Source organism: Xyrauchen texanus, chromosome 44, assembly GCF_025860055.1.
Source record: "Xyrauchen texanus isolate HMW12.3.18 chromosome 44, RBS_HiC_50CHRs, whole genome shotgun sequence".
NCBI lineage: Eukaryota > Metazoa > Chordata > Actinopteri > Cypriniformes > Catostomidae > Xyrauchen > Xyrauchen texanus.
Window position 1 is genome coordinate 5,286,107 of NC_068319.1, and position 24,477 is coordinate 5,310,583.

General features: G+C 37.9%; 1 protein-coding gene and 1 long non-coding RNA gene across 2 annotated transcripts in view; one reads left to right on the top strand and one right to left on the bottom strand.

Annotated features, from left to right (window-relative positions):
* LOC127636344 (uncharacterized) overlaps nt 1-24,477 on the top strand; it is a 46,511-nt gene that overhangs the window by 9,309 nt on the left and 12,725 nt on the right. The gene's annotated exons all lie outside the window — the stretch shown is intronic.
* Nucleotides 1-24,477, bottom strand: part of LOC127636341 (seizure 6-like protein) — a 47,895-nt gene that overhangs the window by 818 nt on the left and 22,600 nt on the right. The window contains exons 2-16 of the mRNA XM_052116794.1: nt 18,325-18,783; nt 16,640-16,779; nt 14,903-15,098; nt 12,578-12,763; nt 10,438-10,609; nt 10,196-10,365; nt 9,119-9,313; nt 7,210-7,348; nt 6,757-6,953; nt 5,689-5,883; nt 4,462-4,653; nt 4,146-4,340; nt 839-874; nt 615-729; nt 118-223 (exon numbers count right to left, since the gene is read on the bottom strand). Coding sequence (XP_051972754.1) covers nt 118-223; nt 615-729; nt 839-874; nt 4,146-4,340; nt 4,462-4,653; nt 5,689-5,883; nt 6,757-6,953; nt 7,210-7,348; nt 9,119-9,313; nt 10,196-10,365; nt 10,438-10,609; nt 12,578-12,763; nt 14,903-15,098; nt 16,640-16,779; nt 18,325-18,783 — 2,693 coding nt within the window. The remainder of the gene's footprint in view (nt 1-117; nt 224-614; nt 730-838; nt 875-4,145; nt 4,341-4,461; nt 4,654-5,688; nt 5,884-6,756; nt 6,954-7,209; nt 7,349-9,118; nt 9,314-10,195; nt 10,366-10,437; nt 10,610-12,577; nt 12,764-14,902; nt 15,099-16,639; nt 16,780-18,324; nt 18,784-24,477) is intronic.

A 24,477-nucleotide genomic window follows, 5' to 3' on the forward strand; every position in this document is an offset into this window, starting at 1 on the left:
CACCCTGGAAATGACATCTTGCAATGTGTGATCATGCAAAAACCAAAAGTCTGAGACTTAAACCTGATTAAAAAAAATCTGAATTGATTTTTTGGTGACTGTAAGGTAGAAACCTACCCCTCCGGTCTCGTAGAGAGGGTTGTCAAACTCTGTTTCCACGGTGATCTGGCTGTAGGGATGTGGATACATCAGAGGCAGTCTCAGGTTTGAATGGTAACGACACCTGAGGAACCGAACAACTTTTGTTAAGGGTTCAAAAACAGCATTTGCTCACTCATTTCCCCAAACTACACATACCATTGCGTTTTAATGCGACAACACTCTTTATAAGAAACCGATCTCATTTCACAAGTCTAATAGACAGTATCTCTAAGCAACATTTTTATTAGTACACATAGCTAATAAAAACGTAACATGGCTGAACTCGGTCAATTATTTAGGAATAGTTTGACTTATGACATATAGTGTACATGGCGCAGTCTAGAATCCTGCTAGAATGAAGCTCTTAATCTAATGTGAAATGAGGGGACTTTTCAGTAGATTTACCTGCATGAGTGGTCTTTTTACCCTGCTTTTGTATGATACTTGTTAACTCCAGCGTCTATATTGCTCACCTTGTGACGTAAATGTAGGTTCCTCCCAGTAAGACAGACACTAACAACACTAGTATAAATATAGCTAGAGCCATGCTCCCCCCATCAAAAGAGGAATCCGCCGAAGCCTCAGCCACTAGACAAGATACAAGAATGATAAATGGCAATAACCATATACCCTTTGAATCTGTTTACCCAGTAAAAAAATCATTACATTAAAATCAGACCAAAATAATAAAACTTACCCTCTAATGCGTGATGGCTAGAGCACTCATGATTGGCTGAAAATATCAGAAATAAAACTGTAATATCTCATATATAAGATATAATACGATTAAAATAAGAGCAGTCTTATAATTGCATTTGTTTACTATATAGGACTGATCTGAGGAATGTTTTTCCACAAGACAAAATAACTGAAATTAGTGCTGAACAATCTGGACAAAAAATCAAATTGCGATTATTTTGAAAAATATTGCGATTGTGATTTGAACTGTGAAATTATTATTAAATCAAAATCAAAATAAATAGTAAGTGTTTCCTTTGGACCAAAATTAAGTCATGGGCAAACATGCACAACTGCCAATAGAAAGTCTGTTCAAGAAAGGGTGTTCAACAAACTTGAGACCCCTTTTAAAAAGAACCAGACTAAATAATACAGTAAAACATAGAGGGGGAAAAAACAGATTCACATTGTTTCTGTTACCTGTGTACCTGTTTTTGTCGATTTTGTGATAGCGTCTTAGCCCACTTTTCCATCCTGATCTCATGAACATTACGTGGCCGTGGCAAAATATTTGCAAAACGAAATTATGTGCTTCATTACATGCTTTGCTGGAGTTTCCCAGTAAAATGTCCAGCGGTGGGCGCCAAAAGCGAGTGAAATGGTGTCGTAATCAGACAAGGTTTTAAAGGTGAATATTAGATGGAGAATTTAGTGAGTAAAATGTACCACCCTAACCTAAAACTTTAACGTAAACCTAACCAATAGTGTCCAAAAAGAAAATGAGAGGTAAACAAAACTGGCATCCTTACCCTAAACCAACACCTAAACTTAACCGATAGTGTTCTAAAAGCAATGTGACATGAAAAGCACATTTATTGAAGCAACCAGATAATTTTGTGTCACTTCTACGACACTTTAGTTTCATGTGTCAACTTGTGTGCTTAGCTGGGCTCAAGCCTAGGCCTTACAAGTCCAAAGTCCAACACTCTATCAGGTGAGCTACAGCGGATAATGGAAAGTGATTTTCTAGTACCAAATAAGCAATTTAGCATGATTGCTCAAGGATAAGGTGTTAGAGTGATGGCTGCTGGAAATGAGGCCTGTCTACAGTAGATTTGATCCAAAATTCATTTTCTCAAATAGTGATGGGGCTGTTTTTCACTTCAGTAATGTCCTGACTATTCTTTGTGATCAGTTGAATGCCATTTTGGTGAATTAAAGCACCAGTTTCCTTCCAAAACAGCAAAATCTGAACATTATTCCAAATTTGGCCTCCAGTGTACGGGAGTCTGTTATACAAGCATTACAATTTATAGTTTTTCAAATGATGCATTAGAGTAAAATTGTTTTGATTTGATTGTATTGAACATAGCAGTGTGTGAGTAATGGAGCAAAAAATAATTTTTTTCAGTCGTAATCAACCATTGTAGTCGTGATTTGTGCGAAAGTAAATTGAACTCACAGTTGTTGTAGCACCTACACAGTGTTAATTTTAGAGGTCGACTGAATGGTGGATTTTGTCGATAACGATAACTACGGTGGTGGAAAAGGCTGATAAGCGGTTAATCGGCCGATAGTTTTTAAATTCGATTTAAAGAATGAAAAATTGCTATACTATAATGGGCACAGACATAGAGGCTACAAGACAACTACATGAATAAAATCCCAGATTCAGTTTACTGCTCAACCAAATTCCTAAAATAACAAAAAATAAAAATTAAGATTTGGTGCAAAATGTGGGACTTTTAACTGTAAACAAGCCCAAGACACAATTCAATATAGATTACTTGATTATCTAATCAAAATATTGCCAGCCACAGAGGAATATAAATCGGCACAGATTTGTGCAGATAACAATTGTTTCAAAAAGTAACTATCAGCACCGATTAATCAGCAAAACTGATATATTGGCCTATCTCTAGATATTTTCACCAGAAAACTGCAGTAAAACGTAGAAAATTGAATGTAAAGGTCAGTTTGCAAAAATGTTGTTATAGTAACATTCATTCTATGAGACTTAAGTTGTACTTTCCATCATTATTTTTTGGAACCCAATAATTAGTTATTATTAAGTTAAGAAATGGAAATATATTATTGTATTATATTAAGAACAAAAAAACAACAACTATTATTATTATAAAACCATCCCATATTTATGTTATATTTTCTTAACCTGAATTTGGCATGACTATGCAGACCTTTATTTTGACAGTACACTGAAGAAGAATTGACAATGGCCTTTACTGCAGATAAATGCTATCCTCCACTCTTCTTTCCACAAAAAAAAAAACAAAAAAAAACGTGTTATTAGGTTACTTTAGATTTGGATAGTGACTTTTAGTAACCAAGCATATTTGGAATTATGCAAATGTACGAATAATGGATCTTGAGGCATGCTCAGTCTGTGCAGGCTCAGTCTGTGCAGGCTCAGTCTGTGCAGGCTCAGGGTGTGCAGGCTCAGGGTGTGCAGGCTCAGGGTGTGCAGGCTCAGGGTGTGCAGGCTCAGCGTGTGCATGCTCAGCGTGTGCATGCTCAGCGTGTGCATGCTCAGCGTGTGCAGAATTTGCAGTTTGATAATCGCACTACCTCATATTTTTATTTAGATTTTATTTTGATTAATTGTCCAGCCCTAACTGAAATTACACTTGTTTAACTGTTTAACTGCTATAGTATATTAAGAAACAATGGGAATGTAAACACATATTATAATTTTTTAACAAGATAACGTGTGATTTCAATTATTATTTTGTCTTATGGAACACACTGCATGTACATGTCTGTTGTTATGCAGCTTCTTCAGGGAAGTACAAATGCTGCATTCACATCGTCTTTTACTGAATTACTGAAATTCTGAGATGACAACTTGGTCATTCTACTCAGAGCTGTTCATGTTCTAGGAGCTCAGATGCTATGGCAACACTTTATTTGGTGGCTTTATTGCCACCATTAATTCATCAATTCACCTCTATATGTTGTTTCAAAACATTCCAAATAACAATGGCATATCAAACAGAAATGTATATTTTCGCTACCATTAACTGTTTGTATTGGTTCTTTTTACATTACATCACGACTGACAATTCTGAGCTTTTTTTACAATTTAATAACGTGTTCTACGAAGACTTGAATGCTTTTTAACAAGTCGAAATCTTTCTAATTATGATGTGATAGCAGAATAAATATAAAATCCAAATGCAAATGTTGTGATCGCCATTACTTTTTACTATCACAGATTCAGCGAGGGGTGTGTAAACTTATGAGCAAAACTACATGTAATATTGTTTGCATGCACATTTTTTTCCAAATTCTGTAAATCTAACTCTTACCTCTACAAAGTGGTAATGGACCACTCCAAAATGAGGGATTTCCCAGAATGCACTTAATGGCCATCTCACCAATGAGCTCATGGCCTTGGTAGCACATGAAGGTTAGAGATTCTCCTGGCAGGTAAAGTCGTTTTGACAAGATCTGGTAGCCGTTGTCAGGAAGTCCAGGATTCTCACATGATACAGACTCTTCCGCTAATGTACAGAAAAAGAAATACAATTAAGAAAAATTGGGCTGGTGTTTAGATTATGTGATAGTACAAGTTTAATGAGATAACCATCTATATTTCAGATAAAAATCTTTGTGGCAACTCACAGACACAATGTGGCAAGTGAGATGTCCAAACTGGGGTGCCGGGCTCGCGGCCGTAGCAAGTAAGTGTGGCGCCACCCTGCAGGATAAATCCGGGAATGCAGCTATACTGAATGGTGGTGCCAACCAGCAGTTTGGGATCAGAGAGAGTGCGTGTGGAGTGTTCCACATGGCCAGGGTCTGTGCAGTACATAACTAATAAATAAAAGGAAGAGAAATAGACAGAATTGAGAAAGACAACAAGGTGTTAGCACTGCCAAGATAATGAGTTTGATTCCAATGTAATGAATGGACTGATAAAATGTAAAGCTTTATTGCACTTTAAGTCAACTGGGACAAAAGTATCTTACAAAAGCATATATGTTAGTCTTTGGAGCGATGCCTTTTTCAGGCATCGATAATCGGAAGATTTTCCAAATGATTATCAATATGTATCGGGATTTGTTTCAGATATAAACAGGGCTGCTCTATGCACAATAGTCTTCGTCTTTTCAAACATATATATCACCACAACTTTGCAAAAGTGTGAGCGTCAGATTAAATTTAAGGGGGTCGTACAACAGTCACCGCTCAGCATCAAAATTCTGCAGCGCCACAGAGCTCAACTTTCATAGTTTTCAATTAAATTCGACCCAAACCAAGTACAAAGATTCTCTAGCCATCACTTGATGATATATAGTGCCAATGTACCTTTCATATAGCCTACACAATGTATTTTCAGTTGCAAGTATGTCGTTTTGTGGTTTGACAGCTTGAATGAAAGACCTGTTCAAGGCTACATATAGAGAAATTGCATAATAACATCCCTGTTTCTATCAGTATGCGCGGTTACAGCAGTTTCATACACTAATCTGCAAACTTAGTCACTTTGTTAATTCTTGAAGTAAAAAACCTTCGTAATTTTGGCCTGCCATCTGCTCGTCCTGTGTGTGTCAAGGAGCTCTAAAATACGGTGTGTGTGTGATACCTGTGCCCTTCCTTTCCGTGACAGTAAATGGAATATCACCCTCTTGTGGGCTCCAAATGCTACTACGCAAGACTACATAAACAGAAGACCAAGCGAAATGGAAAGCACGCAAATTAGGCTTCTAATTTAAATGTCGGCTAATTTGAACATATCGAGGCCTCAAAAATATTTAGATAAAAAAATGTGCCAAATAATAATCAATATATTCATTTTTTATGACATGTGTAAATGTAAAATATATATAAATACATAAAATAACTCACTCTTCTCGCAAAAGGGGGGCTGGGTGCTCCAGTTCAGGTCAACCTGACAGATCAGAGTTTCACTACCCACGAGGTCGTATCCCGGGTCACACTGATACGTGATGTGAGCTCCACGGACCAGGGCTGTATGAGAGGTGGTCTTCCAACCGTTCTGGATCTCCGATAGGTCCGGACACGAGTCGTTGCGAGACACCTCTGTGAAAATGGTGGAGAAACAGATTTCAAACATTTTTTATTTATTTATTAATTTGACAGCAATAATCATGTTATTTTTCATATTTATGTTTCAAAGAAGTATCAGCTTTGTCTCTCATGTTTCTCCTAAAATTCCCTAGGAGATAGAGACACAAATGAGACTCAAAAGAGGAATATTGACCTTCTATTTAGTAAGAGTTTAGAGTTTGAAAATGTATTTGGATAGCATAGCTCAGATAATTTGACCTTGGAAAAATTAGATTTGATCAGAAGTTCATATTGTTATCTCTGACTTTTGATTACAGACTTTGGTATCTTGGCAAATCTGAGTTGTTTGTGTAGCTGCGCTAATCAAAACAAGTCATTTTTAAATACAGCACTTTTCACAATGCTTTAATGGAAAGCATGCTGTAATATACTCTTTTGACTGTGATCTTGTTTGGACACATTCTAGACAGGAGCACTTCAGTACTATTTTAGTGCAGTATATGGCAGGCGTATCCACAAATGTGGATTGTCCGCGTGCAGCCCAGTTTTTCTAGACACGTGGACAGCACTGTGTACGAAAATCAAAGTATACTTTGGCCTTAAGGGGCGCTGTATTCTTCTTCTATGATCAGTTTACTCTTTCAGGTCAACTTCTGTCATGGCAGAACAACAGTCTGAAGAAAATCTTGCATGTTTAGAGGTAGCTACATGACTCGTATTAAATAACTGTGTAACCTGACTCCTGGAAATTGCATAAAGCGAACCAATGAGATTGGAGCTTGTGATTTTGAGAAAGTTTAGCCATTTTTGTGCGCGATATGCATGGGCATACTGTCTGACTAGTAATGGACAACCGTAAAAAACAAAAAACAAATGTGTCTTCACCCATGTAGTTAATGATGAATCCCTCTCCTTTCCCAAAGACCAGACCAGCCGGATCAGAGTGGAACGTGACGGTGAGGTCAGGGGTCGAGGAGGACATCTTGAACGGGCTGGTGCCCCCCACAAACTGCCCCAGAATACGTGTTGTGACCTCATCGCCATCCAGAATGGTTAACATATCACTGTCGCTCAGATTCAATCTAATGAGAAAGAGAGAGTGGGAGAGAGAGAGAGAGAGAGAGAGAGAGAGAGAGAGAGAGAGAGAGATAGAGAGGTGGGGTGGGGTGTGTGTAGGAGGAAATGAGAAAATGCACGAGTCATTCAAGCCGTTTTGGTGAGTCATAGCCTTCAGCAGGTCTGTGGGTTTCATTCGATTTGAGCAGCAGCTTGATGTGGCAGCCACCAGCAGACCTGACTGTTGTTGTTATCAGCACAGAATGTTCCAGAAAAACTTACAGCTGTACGTCCAACAGAACGCGTTTGTCCTCGCCAACGTGAATTCTCCAGCTGCAGTCCTCGCCCTCCCCGTACCATTCAGGCCAGTTTGGGGACAGAATAACACCGCTGGGGCCAGACAGATCACCGCCACAGAGAGCTGCAGGGAGAAGAGATAGATGTATATCATTATGAGGGTATATCATATTTTATCTCATGTTAACTAATGTTAACAAATTGAACCATTTTGTATAGTCAGGGCCAGTTCTGAGCATATGGGGGCCCTAAGCGAATTCCTACTTGGAGGCCCACCCAAGAATGACACCACAATTGTCTTAAACAAATATGAATATATTAACTTAATACTGGACTATATTAATTACACAAAATGCAAAGAATTAACAATATTTTAACACAAATAAATAAATGATCAATAAATAACTATACAAATTAACAATAAATAGCTATATTATAGCTAGAAACAGCCCTGTGAAAAGCGTTAACATGTCTTCTTATTCGAATAACACATGTCTTGACCTCAAGGATTTTTAATGCACATTTTGGAGATTTTATTAGCATCTTAGTGTTTCCATTAAGCATTTTATATGCAATATCCTAAAACTAGCATAAAATGCATGAATGGAAACGCTGCTACAGTTCTAACGCTGTCCATTTATGCACAGAACTTCAACTGAATTAATGCACTGAAATGGTCACTACAATGTCTAGATAAGCCTAGAATGGACTATTATGAAATGATCAAAGTTAAATAACACTATAGGGCATTTTTCCTGCCTATTTTTAAATAAATGGCGCATTATGCATTTCAGTAGCATTTTCCCCTGTGCCCTAGTAAATAATAACACAATGGCAAATATTCAAGTCACAATTTGTATACTTTTATCTTTTTAATTTCTTTGTTTCCTTCATTTGATCTTGAATACTAGTGAACATTTATTGCATTTGTCCCACTTCCAAAAAAGCACTGGTACAGTGATGCTATCAGATGGTAATACCATGGTACTTCGATATATAAAGCATTGTACTGAAAGATACTGTACTGAAGATGTTCATGTACCGATATTTACATGTTACTCCTAGGCACTTCAAAGAATACCATGGTACTACCAAAAAACAACAACATGGAAAAACCATGTTACATTTTGGTGACTGAGGCTAACAATCTGCTTTTATGTTCCATGGTTTCAAACAACGTGAGGTTGAGTATATGATGTCAGATTTGTAATTTTTCAGTAAACTATCCCTTTAACGTGATTCATTTGCTGCCTTGCAAGCATTGATGTTTTCTTCAGGAAATGCATATTTAAAATTCTATTACTGGTATAATATATTAGATAACTGGATTCAATTGCATAGTATTATTTTTATATCCTTGTATCTAGAGCCATTGTCAAAAGAGAAAGTAGTCAAAATTGTCCTTCACAGTAAGAGTTCTTCTCTGAAGTGTGCAATGTACACAATGTCAGTTAGCTGTGTTAATTGCCGTATTAATTGCTTGTGACAAGATAACAAGCATTTGTAACTCTATGTGGTTTAATCAATGTTATAATCAGCTGTTATCTGTTTCAACCTGTTATCAGTCACAAAATTATTTGTATTTTATTTAGCTAAAAAAGCATGGTTAAATGTAAGGCAACAACTAAACTCAAGACCATTGTGATAATCAAGCATACTTGTGAGTATATTATATCAGCCTAGAAGCAAAAAAACTGATACAAGAACAAAAAACACAAAGAGGCCTTTTTCCATATTAACATACCATTTACATACTATGCCATTCCAATGCCATAATTAGAGACAATTATCTAATTAGCTTCACATCTGCCATTCCCAGACAATTATTCTTTAGAAATATAAATGTTATCTTGTAGTGATATGTATCATGTAACTTTATGATTCATGAGTGTACCTTTGCAGAGGGGCTCTGTGTCATTCCAGTAGGGGTCTCGTGTGTTGATGCACTCGATGACGGGAGGGCCCTGCTCCAGCGAGTGGCCCGGGTCACAGGCGAACTGCACGACTGTACCCACACCATAGGTTAGGTCTGTTGTGCTGAAATTTCCATTTTGGATGTACGGCTCATAGCAGTGGCCCTTTTCAAATGCTAAATGTGAAAAATTAGAGCCAGTTTTTGACTTTTTCAGTTAGTTAACGGTTCTCAAACATGCATTTTCGCAAATTAAGACACGACATTGGACACGAATAGCATCAGTTAACAACTTTACAGCTCAAATAATACATAAGTTTTAACAGAAGAATTATTATAAGTGCTTTTATAAAATTATAAGCTTCAAATTTCCAAAACAAGGCCAAAAAAAATTGGCCCCATTCACTTCCATTGCAAGTGCCTCACTGTCACCCAAATGTTTGCTTTTTATAAAGAAAAGGAGGGACGAGCTGAATTTATTTTTTGTGGTAATCAACATAATGCCACAAATCCTGTCGATTGAGCTTAACTTGTATTGAACACGGAATATTCCTTTAAGCCACACTTTAATTATCAGTTATTTCATTAGGTAAGAAAAAAAATCAAAATTTCTGGTTGTCAAATGTCAGTGGAACATTAATGTGCTGAACTCCACCTGTGAGTAGAACTGACTTCATACATCCACTAAAAATCACTGCCAAACCAGTTGACCAGAAGTCATTGTAACAATAGCTCAGAAAAGTGAATGTGACGAGGAGGGTGGGACCGGGCCGCGAGGACACATGCCCGGCCCTGAATCAGGCCAGAGGTGCCAGCTAGAGAGAGAGAGAGAGAGAGAGAGACACATGCAGCCGCTGTGTGTGTGTCTATATGTTTGTGTTTAAGTTGACTCAAGTTCATTTATGTTATTAAAAGTTACAAAAGCCAGTTTACTCCTCCTCCTTGCCCACCTAACACCCCGTCACAGTGAAGTTACTTAATGCAATGACTTGTTGGGGCCAATGTATATTCAATTTGACTTGTCCGCCTAACATGATTTGTGCCAAAGATGCCACCTACCCTCAAAGCGGATGTTAAAGCCAGTGTTGTGGTTGTTTGGCTGGTCTGTTATAAACTGGATCCGAACAGACGGGCCCTCGCTGATCACTCCCTCAAATGGGATTGGACCACCACGGCCGGAATCAAACAGAACCACTGAACCAGCATCGAGACCGCTCCATAAGACAAGCCTAAATCAAGGGAGGAGGGGTGAATCTTTTATTTACATGCAAAATGCATGCAAAATAATCATACATACTGACCTGTCTGTTGGACCCAACACCATTCTTTCCAAGTGCAGGTGCAGCCTCTGGCCATTAGGAGCCTCCAAGGACCAAGAACAGCTGCGATCCAGAGTACTGTTAGGGCCTGAATGGGGTGAGGGGGACAACACCCGGCCTACCGAGGCGTTTTTTATGACACCTCCACACAAAGCTTAAAAGGAACAAAAACAATCGGTAACAGACAGTGAGGTCTTTAATTCATTAAAAAAATATATAAATAATAAAATTCTTACTACTGATAGATTTTTACAAGAGTTGTCAATCTATAACAATTTTTAATAAAATTAAATACACAAAGCGCTGATTAATTAATTGAATTCATCACAATTAATTGCATATATATTAACATTAACAAAAAAAAGTCCCCCAAATAAAGAATTATAAATATATTATATATCATAATTTAGACAATTCAAATACATAACATCACATGCATATATTGTGACAGCAGACAAGTAAAGCATTTCTACAATACAAAAATATTGTTTATTTTATTTATAATTATGTTTTATTATTGAACATAACTCTCTTATTGGACTACTTCCATCTGAGCGGTGGGCGGCTGTGGCTCATTTGGTAGAGCGGGTCGGCCACTAATCGCAGGGTTGGTGATACGAATCCACACGACTCCACATGCCAAAGTGTCCTTGGGCAAGACACTGAACCCCAAGTTGCTCCCAATGGCAGGCTAGCACCTTACATAGCAGCTCTGCCGCCATTGGTGTGTGAATGAGACGCAGTGTAAAGCGTTTTGAATACCGTTAAGGCTTAAAAAGGCGCTATATAAGTGCAGACCATCTGAGCTTATTTTAACTGTTAGTCTATGTACTCTCTTAGAGTGTCTCACTTTGGTTGCATCACATTTCATTAGTTTTCAGCATCTCTAGTCATAAGGATTGTATTTTTAGAACTCTGTGTCAAGATAAATGTAATTTAACATGTTGAAAAATGTGTCTCGAAATCCCTGCATTCTGTTGTGCATGGTCTAGCTGTCTCTGAGCACAAAACCACATCTGTGGACAGCTGTGCTGCCTGTTGCTCTCGGTAGTTTGACGTGGCATGTTGCCTGTACAGCTGGCATGCTGACTGCCCCCTACTGCCATATCAAAGTTGCACATCAAGTTTGATGGACATTCCAGGGACGCCTGTGGCTCAGATGGTAGAGCGGGTTGTCCACTAATCGCAGGGTTGGTGGTTCGACTCCACATGCTGAAGTGTCCTTGGGCAAGACACTGAACCCCAAGTTGATCCCAATTTCAGGCTAGCACCTTGCATGGCCGCTCTGCCGTCATCAGTGTCAATGTGAACGGGTGAATGAGTCATAGTGTAAAGCACTTTGAATACCGCTAAGATTAAAAAGATGCTATATAAGTGCAGACCATTTACCATATTAGAATTTGGAGGGCATGATAAAACATTTTAACGTATTATTTTTCATAAGGTGTTTGCCCGTGCAAAATCTGTACCACAATGCTAGAGTGCTTGGCATGTAGGTACTAAGGAGTGGTTGTTAGGGGCCATTCACACAAACACATTTTTGCATCCATTCGTGCTGTTTTTCCAATTGTTTTCCTAAGTAAACATGCACTAGATGTTTTTGACTGTTGTGCTGCGTCTTGCTGTTTTTTTTTGAGCATCTGGCACAGGAGCACTGCATTTTAATTCGCCGTGCCAAGCTAAAAGCTTAATCTTTAAAATAACGTGTTTTCAGAGATTTGCTCTATTTGTGGTGTTGTGTCAAGGACACATTCGGTGTGAATGGCCCCTTAATGTGCTACTATGTGGTTGCTAGTGTGTTCTGGGTGGTTGCTAGGTGGTTTCTTACTCTAAATTCAAATAGCTCACCCCTAAGATACTGTATTCTGGTTCCAAGGGTTCCTCTTTTCATGAAATGCCACGTTATTGTTTTTAAATCATTTTATCATCCACCAGGTGAATTTCATATGTCTGATGGCTGAGAAAAGTAATAGTACACCTCTCCTTAACAAACCACATGATTTGATGTAATCATCCAACGTCTGAAGCACAAATAATGTGGGATGAGTTACACACAAATAGTTTAATACTTAAGGTTAATAGTTTGTTCAAATCTGTTTGTGTGCACCTGTCTGTCTCTCACCTCTGCAGCTGGGCTCATGTTGGCTCCACACAGGAAATGATGCATTGAGGCAGGTGAGGGTGTCGTCACCCTGCAATTGGTATCCCATATGGCACTGGAAATGGGCCGTACCTCCGGGATGTAGGTCTTTCACTGACACCTCGCCAAAATGAGGCCGTCTGGGTAGGGCGCAACTCAGACGGAAAACTAGACAAGAAAGAGTCTGTGTCTGATTCTTAGCTTCCAGGAATATTCATGTGTAGATCAAATATTTAAATATGATATATACCCACAGTTTAATAAACTCATATATTGGTGATAGTTTCTTGATAATATTACTTAGCACAACAAGAACCAGCTTAATCAATTATGAGTGAAATGAATGTCAAACCCACTTAAGACACTGATTAAACAAATTGTAAACAAAACAGAATAAGACAGACTCAAATGGGCCCTAGAAATGAGCCCCTGAGTCAATCTACGAGTGTATTAGTCAGTTAATGGACATGGTAGAAGCTATTAGTTATATAACTGAGCAAATGAACCAAATGGGAAATTATTCAATTAAAAGTTTGGAGGCAAAGAATGTACAACAACAACTCATAACAAGTTAAATGAGAGCATCGTTAGTACAGAGACTTCCTGACAGGGATGATTTTAACATTTACACAAGCACCAGTAGGACTCCGTGGGCCATATATTATATAAACTTTATACTTTTATGTAAAAGAGCAATTATCTCTATAAATCCTCAGTGCAAGACCCAAAACAAGGTCTTTTAGTTAAATCATGATAGACTGTTTGGTGAATGGCTAACAATGCTCAACAGTGTATGCACATTTTACACTGGAGAGTTATGTCATTCCTGTAATTGTTTTCTAAAAATCATCAAAATTCCCACCACAGTGTAATTTCCATCACATCTCAAATTCTGTATCGTGATTAATAGAGTTCTTTGGTGGAAATGACCAAATGATGGAAATTAATTTGAGTTTTTTTTTTGGCTTGCTAGTTTTATATCATAGCTAACATTTGATGTGTCCTAAATATACACAATTTAATATCTTCACACTTTTTGCATAATTTGGCAAAATTACAGCTTGACTGGAAATGACGCCCAATGAAAATACTCTGCTCACAAGTGATATTTCCCCTTTTTTTCTTAGTTTTCTTCAAACATCACTTGTCTCTTACACTTGAAAAAAACCAACAATTGTGGTGAAGTAAATCTAGCTGAAAAGATTAAGAACTTTCTACATTGAATAAGTTATTTACACCATTTTTATTGTTAATATGGTTGTCACTTTTAGTAACTTCTTGTTTTGTGCAGTCTGAAGTTTATTTTATACTCTGATTTACCCATTGATTAAAAACAAATCTATTGATTGTTATCATCATTATCTTCCAGTAATGTAAGGAAAGTTCAAAACGTGACGTTCAATTAATAATGTTATTTAAATTTTACTACATTTAATTAAGTAAAATGTATATCATATTTCTAAGTAAAAGTTACTGTATTTAATGACATGTTTAAGTAAAATTTATTCACTCACTTAAATGAATATTAGGCTATGTAAAGATGTTAATTAGATTGTACATCATTTACTGATTAACTGAGAAAAACTGTGCAAAATGAATTAAATCTTATAAATAATAATTGTTTTGTGTATTTAATCTCAAGCATGCTCTTCACTTACACTTTGGCGACTTGGTTAATAAGTACACAAACATTTGGAAACTTTATTAGAGGCAAAATTGTTTGGTGTGGAAATGATGGCACAATTATGGGACAACTGTCATAATCTTTGAAAAAAATGATAGAAATATAAATGTAAACAATAAAAAAACTTAAACAATAAATATTGAAATGATGAAGCTTTAATGAGAAGGGCGTGGCCTGTAGCGCCCCCTATGGTTGAATGTGGGGCATTCTTGGTGTGGGGGTACCCGTTACCCTGAAGTATCGATGTGCCAAATTAGAACATTTTTGACCAGTGACTTTTTGAAATATTGGGGCGCAAGGAGAATAATAATAATAATAAAACTGTCAATAACAATAGATATAATAATTATTATTATTATTATTAAATTATGATAGTAAAAAAAACGTTCAAAATTGAAAACGGAAAGAATGGAAAGTGGAAGAATGTAACATGTCTAAAGCAACATGTTTCTTCCAAAATTGAATAATTGGCTTTGTCATTGTACTAAGGCCAAAATAAATTATCACAACCAGTGACACTTTGCAAAGTCTGTTTTTGTTCTCACATTTTTGGCAGACCCCTAACACCCCCGGGTGGCAGCAAACCCCAGTTTGAAAACCCCATGCTGGAGAAAAGGACTCACTTTGGTAATGTAGCTGGAACATGCCAACGCCTCCCTCTGGAGATGACCGGTAGAACACAGAGATTGTATTAGTTGGACTGCGGATGACCTGACCTTCCACCAGAAGCGTCTGATTGGCCAGCACGAGTAAGGCGCCACCTTCATTAACGCCTCTGATTGACAGCTGCTCGCTCTCTGACAGATTTACATTTTTGACCTACAACAAACCCAATACACTATAAGATACTTCAAAGAATAGCATGGTATGTTTTAAATATCACGGTGCTTTCTATTACAGTAATGTATGTCAGAGATATACTTCTATTTGATAATTCACTGAATTTCATTTTGAATAAACTATAAAATTATAGACAGTCACTAGATGGTACTATGGTATTAAAGGAAAGTTCCACGTTCAATACAAGTTAAGTTAATTTGACAGAATTTGTTGCATAATGCAGATTACCACTGAAAACAATTTTGACTCATTCCTCATTTATAAAAAAAAATAATAAAAATAAAATGCAGTTACAGTAATTGAAGTGAGTCAGAGGTGCCAGTCCATAAACATTACACATAAATAAATAATCTCTAATTTTAGGTTTATAAAGGGTTTACAGCATTGCATCATCATGGCAATGTTGTGAAAGTTGTAATAATGTAATAACTTTTCTGATAAACTTAGTAAATGTTATCATCCAATCTCACGAGGACAGTGTGTGTGTATACATACCAAATTAATAGGAAGTATTTTAATCCCTTGAGAGGGAATATGTAACACTCACACACACTCACAGCTGGCCTTTGGCTGTGGATTAGAGTGGTAATTAGAGATTATATCATGGCTTGAATTATCCGCAGAGGGAGAGCAGACATGGACATGGGATTACCTCAGGCTGCATGCGGGCACTGTGGCAGTACGGCTCCAGCAAGCCCATGTCTCTCTCATTAGCATCTGCCTTTGTGCTCTCTGGGAAAACACTGCTGTTGGTCCAAAGTACTCAACTCTAGTAATTAGATTGGTGAAATGACAGAACCAGCCACTAGAGGGCACGTTGGAATGAACGCAGTCACCTGTATCCGAGTGTGCCGGGAAAATTTGCTAGGCACAGGGGGAATGGGATTTCATTGCAGGAAAAAAGCTTGTTAGGCAGCAGATTGCATTTCCAGATAACACCCTTGGGGCCACATGCAGTGGTTTGTGTTCTGCAATGGGTTATTTGTTAAATTACACAGTCTGTTAGCATATCAATTTAACAGATTCATGCATTAACAGGTGCCCATTCAATCTAGCGCAGTTAGTCATAATATGAGGGCAGCGAAATATCCCTAATGGAAGCTATGTCAAGACCACATGAAATTGCTTGACGAGTGCAGTTTTCATTCATTTCATTAATTGACACATTTGCTATTGAAACAGGAAGTTTGGTCATAATACATTGAAGGGCTTGTTCTTGTTTTGAACCCAATGGGCTTTAGTTACATCACAACCATGAACCAACATTTGCTACCTGCTACTCGGTTGCAGGTGCTGGTATTAGGGAGAGGGGCATTCTCATTCTAGAGAGCATTTCATTGGACAAACCTCATGCTCAAGCAATTTGTTTATCTTTAACAATCTGTTAACCATTTCCACTTCAAGGACTAGGTGGACATGTGAGCTTGTGGAACTGTCCTTTTGATTCATGGGATTTTTAAATAGGTAAATATCTGAAAACTGATGGTCTGATAATAGAGAATGACCCAGTAAAACCGTACTTGTAGCTCCACGCCATAGCCAGTGTACACGGTCACTGTGTAAGTGCATTGCAGAAACACTCCTTCAGGAAGGGGTGGATCGTCTGAAGAATCGATGTAGCCTTCTGGGTCAGTGAAATTGACCCTGCAGTTTGTTACAGCTGGAAGAAAATGTCAGACAGTTAATGTTAAAATTCCCTGCAGTTTGTCTGAGAATTGCTTGTCTCAAGGTAGACACATGCTGGTTGAAGGAAAACTTTCTAAATAGGAGATTTGAGGTGGAAACCCAACAAAAGTTGAAGAAAAGTAAACCACATCAAAATCTGCATCATGTTATCTAGCAGTAGTTTTCTCTGCTAAAAATATCTGCCAAAGTCGATATATATTTGAAATGCTGGTTTATGGTGGTTAGCTTTGTGCTAGTCTAGCTAATGTACAATTATAGTGCTATATAGCAACAGTGCTTTAAAGGCATTCATTTAAAAACACAACTTTTCAGAGAGGGTTTTACAATGCAAAATGTCTAACAGCTGAAACACAGCACACCGTCGGCAAGCTAATTAAAGAACCAGCATTAAATATACCACAAGTACAGAAGTAAAAGAAAAACGTGAAAAACTAGTCAATCTCACTATTCCACTACTAACGGACCATACCTCGTGTGACCCCACGTAAATATGGGTGGACATTGTATTTTAGCCTCGCTATATGCAAGGCATAATTTTAATTCATTTAAACCAACTGATCTCAGTTCAGGAGACTCTGTCATGTTAATAAAGTGTAAACTTTCAACGGAGACATGTGACAAAAGAACATGGCACCATTCACAGTGGAGTTTGTGTTTGGGAGAAACAGCAACAAACTTATTTCTGGTAAGAATCCTAATTACATTTTTACATTGAAACCGGTTTGAGTCAGAAGATCTCTAGATTCATCTGATATACCGTTTTTTCAATTTAAGCAATTTATCATGAATCGCCATGCTGCTGAACACAATGTACACTAATGTGTACTTTAGCAAATTTTTTCCTTAGAAATCACATATTTACTGTGCATTATCACATTGAGAATCAATGGGTCAATGGCTTTCAGGGGCTTTATATGGAATTAGGATGAAAATAAGGTGCATTTCAAACTGTTCTGAGACCAGTGCAGACAGACAGCACACTGGGGGTTAAGCCATTCACTAAATAGGGAGCAAGGGAGCATCCTATAGCTCTCTATGCAGTTAAGTGCATTCACTCCTAAAATCTGACCAAAAGTTCATTTTCAGGCTGCAGATGATGTTTGGACAACTCAATATGTTTAGCAGACATGGGACAATGATAATCAGTACATAGATTCAGAATGTATAATGTTTTATTATTATTGTTGGCAGTGACTGGATGATTCTGGCCATTACTTTGAATCAGAATTAATTATGCTAATTTCTGATGTAATGTCTGTAACATCTCAAAAACATGAATAACCAACACTCCTGGAAACATAACAAACACTTTAATCTGACTTTCTACAGCTTGGTATTATTTTAAATTTCACAATTTAGTCCCACTGTCCACATACATTATATTGCCATCAATTTTTAGGAAAACTATTTTCTCTAGAATTGTATTTATTAATTTTGCATGTTTATTATGATCTACTAGTAACAAATCTAAAAGGGTGGTCTCAGGAGGATAGTGACCCATCATGAAACTCTGACATACCTGTGGTGAAAACGGCAGGTGTTGTCTCAGTGTTCACAGTGGTTGGAACAGCAGCAGTGGATAAAAGCTTAGAGCCAGTGTCAGGATGTAACGTTGGGGCATCGGTATCCCAAATTGGAGTTGCGACGTCTTCCGGGGGTTCAGTGGGCAAATCATCGGCCGGAGGTAAAGTGGGGTGGGCAGTGCCACTGTACACAGGGATCATCTTCCTCAAGAGGGGCTGGTCAGGGGACAGGGCCTCTGCTCTTGCCCCCAGCCCTTTCCCCAACATGGGGAACATATCAGGGGGTAAACCACTAGGAAGGGTCACTCCCTTATGGGCCAGCAGTTGGTCCTTATGAGACAGAACCGACTCAAGGATGTCCTTCCCCATGGAGGCAACTCCTCTGGTGGGTTCTTTAGGGGCTGGTACCTGCATCACCGGAGCAAGGCTGGGTGTTGGGATGAAATCCATCTCATCTGGGAAAAGAGAGAGAGTTTGAGAAAAGATATAGGGGCAGATTATTCATTCCTCCATGCACAGATAACCTATTGAAAAAATTAAAATTAAATTAAATCTCAAAAGCGATCTCCTTAGTATTTCCTTTGTTTCTCATAGACAGCAGTTAGACGGAAAGCAAATGGAGACTTTTACTTTTTCTGCTACTCAGATTTTTCACTTGTAATATCACACGTGTCTCCTCTAGAGTTCATAGATAAACTATTGGCTGATTAATCGGTTATCAGCCTTTCCACCACCATAGTTATCGGTATCATCAAAATCCACTATCAGTCAAGTTGACTGAGTCAACCTCTAGTTGCTAGGTGGTCACTAGATGGATACTTTTAGAAAAGTAATAGTGCCACATGATTTGAGGTATCAGGACCGTAGCAAAAATAGCACCAGACATGTTACACGCCAGAATTGAATCCTTAGGTTAGGGGTTTATTCAGTATAAGCAATTGTAAGTTGCTCAAAGAGATTCTACCATTACGCCATTAAGTCTCCTGAGCAATGAAAAGCAACCTCTGAGCCATTAAATTTCACTCTGTGAAAGCATGTTGCCCAAACACATAATTGCATAAGTGTGATAATATGCATGATTTGCAACAAGGTTCTGGTAAAGTGCAGTTAAATAGGCTGGCGTTGCTATTTTCAGTCGGGCCAAATGTCAGCTGTATCACTGATGTAGGGTCAGTGTAATAAAGTTGGGAGATCAAGTTTGGGGGGCAAACTAGTTTTCACAGCGCTATTCTTGGTCTGTCCGGCTAAGTAGACCATTACCAAGCCTGTGAGTTATTATAGCTCTCTCTCTCTCTCTCACTGAATAAGGTTAGCCCACGGTCTTTCACAGTGAAGATGGTCTGGAACGTAAATGAAGCGTGTCAGAAAAACAGCACTGAAAGAAATGCACCGAAACGCGTCTCCCACATTTGCTAATATGTCGAGCTACATCTCCTGCACGCCAGCCCACGCTGTAAATGCATTTTCTCTCCCACTGCAATGCCTTGACCTTTCATTTTCTGCCAATATGGTGTCACATAAGCAGTTATTTGCTTTTTATACATAAAAGTGACATCCATCTGTCATGCTTGTGCTTTGGAAACTGGACTTTAAAATAATTAGCAATTTCTGCACTATACATAAGCCAATATACAGTGGGGTCCAAACGTTTGAGACCACATTGAACATTTTTAGGATTTTAAAAACATTTTAAACAAATTAATAATGAAATAGGGAGAACAAGTATTTCAGAATTTCCACCTGTGATACTGACCATGTTAACTTACAGACTGATATCACTGTGAATTTGGTGACAGCAGGTTAAACGTTCTGCTGCTGATATCGGTCTGTGCTTAATGAAATTCAAACCACTGCCCCCAGTGGCTGAAGCTGGAAGTGTTGTTGAGGTGAAATAGACACAGGGTGCCACCAAAAGTTATTTGTAGTTTTAGTAGTTAACAATGTAGTAAGAGCTGTTCTGTTCAACCTTCACATCAATTTGTAATCGAACCTGGAAGGTAAATTCACCATGGGTTCCCTTAGGAAATATCTATGTTTTTTTTTTCCTTCAAGTTTTGAGTAAAATAAGGTCTGTGGTAAACATTACTCTAAAAAATAAATGACACTTTTAAGTTGCCATGTTTTTAGAAAATGTAAGTTGCTGGCAAGTTGCGAAATAAGGACTACAACTACCACACGCATGTAAGTGTACGTGCAAAACGACAACAATGGTTTATCCATTAAGTGTTCAGTTTGAGACTGAACGTAACCATTGTTTGTCAATCTCTGCCTGTCATTTGATCTATAGAGACAAAAAGTAGCTATTTTTCCTCATTGTTCTCCGGATGTCTTTTACTGAGTTCAATTGCTGTTGTATGCTGGTTGACTTTTATTTATAGCAAGTGGGTCAGACAAAACCAACACCATCTGACTCAATATATGAGAGGTTGTAGGTAGTTGGGACTAGAGACATTATCAACATTTTGTAAAACTAGACAGAGAGAATGTTTTGAATGGCACTATTATTAACAGACTATTTTGTATAATTAAATATTAAATATTCCACCACCACCTGAAAGAAATTGCTCATTTAAAGCATACACATTAAGGCCAGATACATACTCTATGCAAGTACACATTCAATGATTAGAATGCTTGGTGAACACATTGCAGTTGTATCTACTTAATGCGTTGTAGACTTCCACTAACGTCCTATGCAAGATTCTCTGCAAACTGCTCCGCCATGACAGTGGTTTACCTAAAAAAGAAAGATTTACCATAGTAGAAAGGTTTATGCTATTGAGTCAGTTTACATGGATATTAGCGTTTGATAATAACCAAAAATCAGGAAACACTGCAAAAAAAAAAAATAACATCTTTATATGAGACTTAAAATCATCTGATTATTGTCTGCTTTTTATGTCAAAACAAGGAATGTGCACGAGTAATCAACTATTCTAGCACTCGTTCTGCACCAGCTAGTCAACTATTAAAACACAACTTGAATATCACAAATTGAGGTTTCTTTGTGCATTTGCCTGGCATGAGTAGTGCTTAATACTGTACTTTCTCTCTCAGTCTCTCACCAAATCTCGCAGTTACAATTGAGTCCAGTGTGCGAACTATGGATGTGTGTCGTTGAGGTGTTGGATGAGAGAAGATATGATGGTGTCTGGGCATTTGAAAGCAAAGCCTAGTATAGCACTAGTAATACTTGTAATATTTTAATTAGGGCTGTGCGATTAATTTGACTAAAAATAATGCGTTAAAAAAATTTACGCCATTAATCGCAATGCCCCCGGACCATAATAAGGAAGATTACTGAGAAATGCAAGCTTGTAATACCACCTGTTTACTCCAGAGGGCAGTAAGTGAAAGTTCAGCTGCGTGGCAATGCACAGTTTATACAGTGAAGAAAACACGTTAAGTTCTTGCGTTCAAAACATTTGATGATGAGTCCAAACCAAGGGATCTCAATAGGTTTTTCTAAGTAATAAACTATATTTAACTTGAAACAGTGACCTAAACATTTTGTGTTTATGACGCAACGCACCCGAGCCGCTACACAAGCATGTCTGACGCAGGTGTAAATTGACGGGTCCTTAAACAAGCCCTCATAATAAATCTCCAACTGATTGACAAATTCACTTGTGAAATGGATTGCTGTGAACTGTGTGCCAATGATTGACTTATGATCAGTAATATGGAGTAAACAATACATTGTATTCTAAAGCCGCTTTTTGTATTGTCTTATTAAGAAATAACTCTTCTGCCACAAGAATGTAATGCATTTTAATTATCTGAATATTTTTTTATTTTATATATATATATATATACACTCACCTAAAGGATTATTAGGAACACCATACTAATACTGTGTTTGACCCCCTTTCGCCTTCAGAACTGCCTTAATTCTACGTGGCATTGATTCAACAAGGTGCTGAAAGCATTCTTTAGAAATGTTGGCCCATATTGATAGGATAGCATCTTGCAGTTGATGGAGATTTGTGGGATGCACATCCAGTGTTTAAAAACACTCAATCTCCCTTGTGGAAACAATTAATTGTATGCATAGAGTAAATTGGTAGAGTATGTTTTTGCCGTAGCATCCTACATTGAAGCTCTTTTTCACTCTCTGCGATCTCCAAATACAATTAAGACAATTCGCCCCCTGGTGGGAGTCATAATGCAAGATCAATTTTTTTTCTCCTTTATCTCCCAAATTTGGCATGCACAATTCCCAATGCTCTTAAATTCCTTGTGGTGGCACAGTTCCGAATTTCAGTTGCACAACTCATCACATGACCCACCGAGAGTGAGAACAACCATATAGTGATCACCAGAAAGGTAACCCATGTGAACCCACCCTCCCTAGTAACCAAGCCAATTGGTTAGCTGTAGTCACTCAAAACACCCTGGATTCGAACTCGTGACTCCATGGGTGGTTGTCAACATCTTTGCTCCCTGAGCTACCCAGGCCCTCACAAAACATTGTTTATTATAATCATAGCACTAGTTATAGTCGTTGTGGTTTGTTAAGTGTGTTTTATTTGCAAATAAGTGTGTAAAGCACAACATTGAAGAAACTGAGCTAGCTAGCTAGTTGCAATGTGAATGATCATTTCTGACATCTTTATTTACAAACATCTATTCTGTAGAACTAGCGGGAGTTTTGAATGCAGTAAGATAAAAATGAAAAAGTGATCAACGTGAAACAACACAAGAAATCTAGAAGGCTCATGTTATAATCAGAAAAGCTATACCGCAAGCATGCCACATAATATACTTCAATCACCCAAAATGTCTACTACATTATTTTCCCTGCTATTCTGAATGATAAATGAACCTTTTCACCAGTTAGAAATTGCTCATGTCAAGCAGACATTAACAGCCTATCTACACTTAGAGTGAGCCACGCGTCACAGAGTGTCAGTACGCTTCAGCTAGCCCCGTGAATGGCAGCAAGTCTATGCACTCATTCACAGCCACGAGAAAATGAGAGCCTCAAACAAGGAGTCGCAGGGGCCCAAACTGCACAGCAATTACTAAGGGCAGAGCATCTTAGAGCCCCTATCCAAAACAGCAGAATGGAGGCTGATTGAGAAATTAATCCTGTGGCTGTCATCAACTTAAACCTCCCTCTCTTTCATGATGTCTCTCTCTTCTCTTTATCTTGCTTCCTTGACTCGGTTTCTTTCTGTCCCCCTGCACACTGCTTATTCTGTCGGATTATGACTCAGACAGCTTTTCCTTATAGTGACGACGGAAACAGAACAAATGTGACTCAAAAAATGGCCAGATGAGAAGAAACGCAGAAAGGGCAAAAAAACGATGGCAGCTTGTTCATGCAAAAAATATTAATATATGTCTAAAATTGGCCCAAACTTATGAATGTTGTTTTAAGCTGCTGTGTGAATATGTATTTCTCTAACAAAAAAATACCATAGTAATACCATGGATTTTGGACATGTTACCATGGTAATACCATGGCTTGTAAAGACTATCATAATGTTACCTTACCTTATACCAATAAAATATTTGTTTTAAGTATATATATATATATATATATATATATATATATATATATATATATATATATATATATATATTTTATGGTATTTTGATGTGTGAAAATGACTTCATTTTACTCACAAAAAGGTAGCATGGTATTACCAAAGTGTTATGGACATGGTAGAAGTGCCTTACCTTACAGTACCATTAAAAATACCATGTATATGATTATAATGGTCATACTATGAAATATGATGGATACTAAAAATGTGTTATTGTGATAGTATATACAGTTGAAGTCAGAACACTTAGGCTGAAGTCGTTAAAACTAATTCCACTCTCCACTCTCAGATTTCATATTAGCAAACTATAAAAATCATATTTAATGGTTAACTTAATCAAAAACACAAACACATACAGAGCAGCTGCCTGTAGTTCTCTCTCTCTCTCTCTCTCGAACTGCCACCTCTCTCGGGCTTGATCAGCCTGATTAGGGGGCATGTGTGCAGCATCACTGCCCGGCCCCGCCCTCCGCCCTGCCACAGAGTCCTATATCGACATTACCTGAAAGGCTGCTCTGCAAGGAAGAAGCCACTGCTACAAAACCACCATAAAAAAGCCAGACTACAGTTAGCAAGTGCACATGGGGACAAAGATCT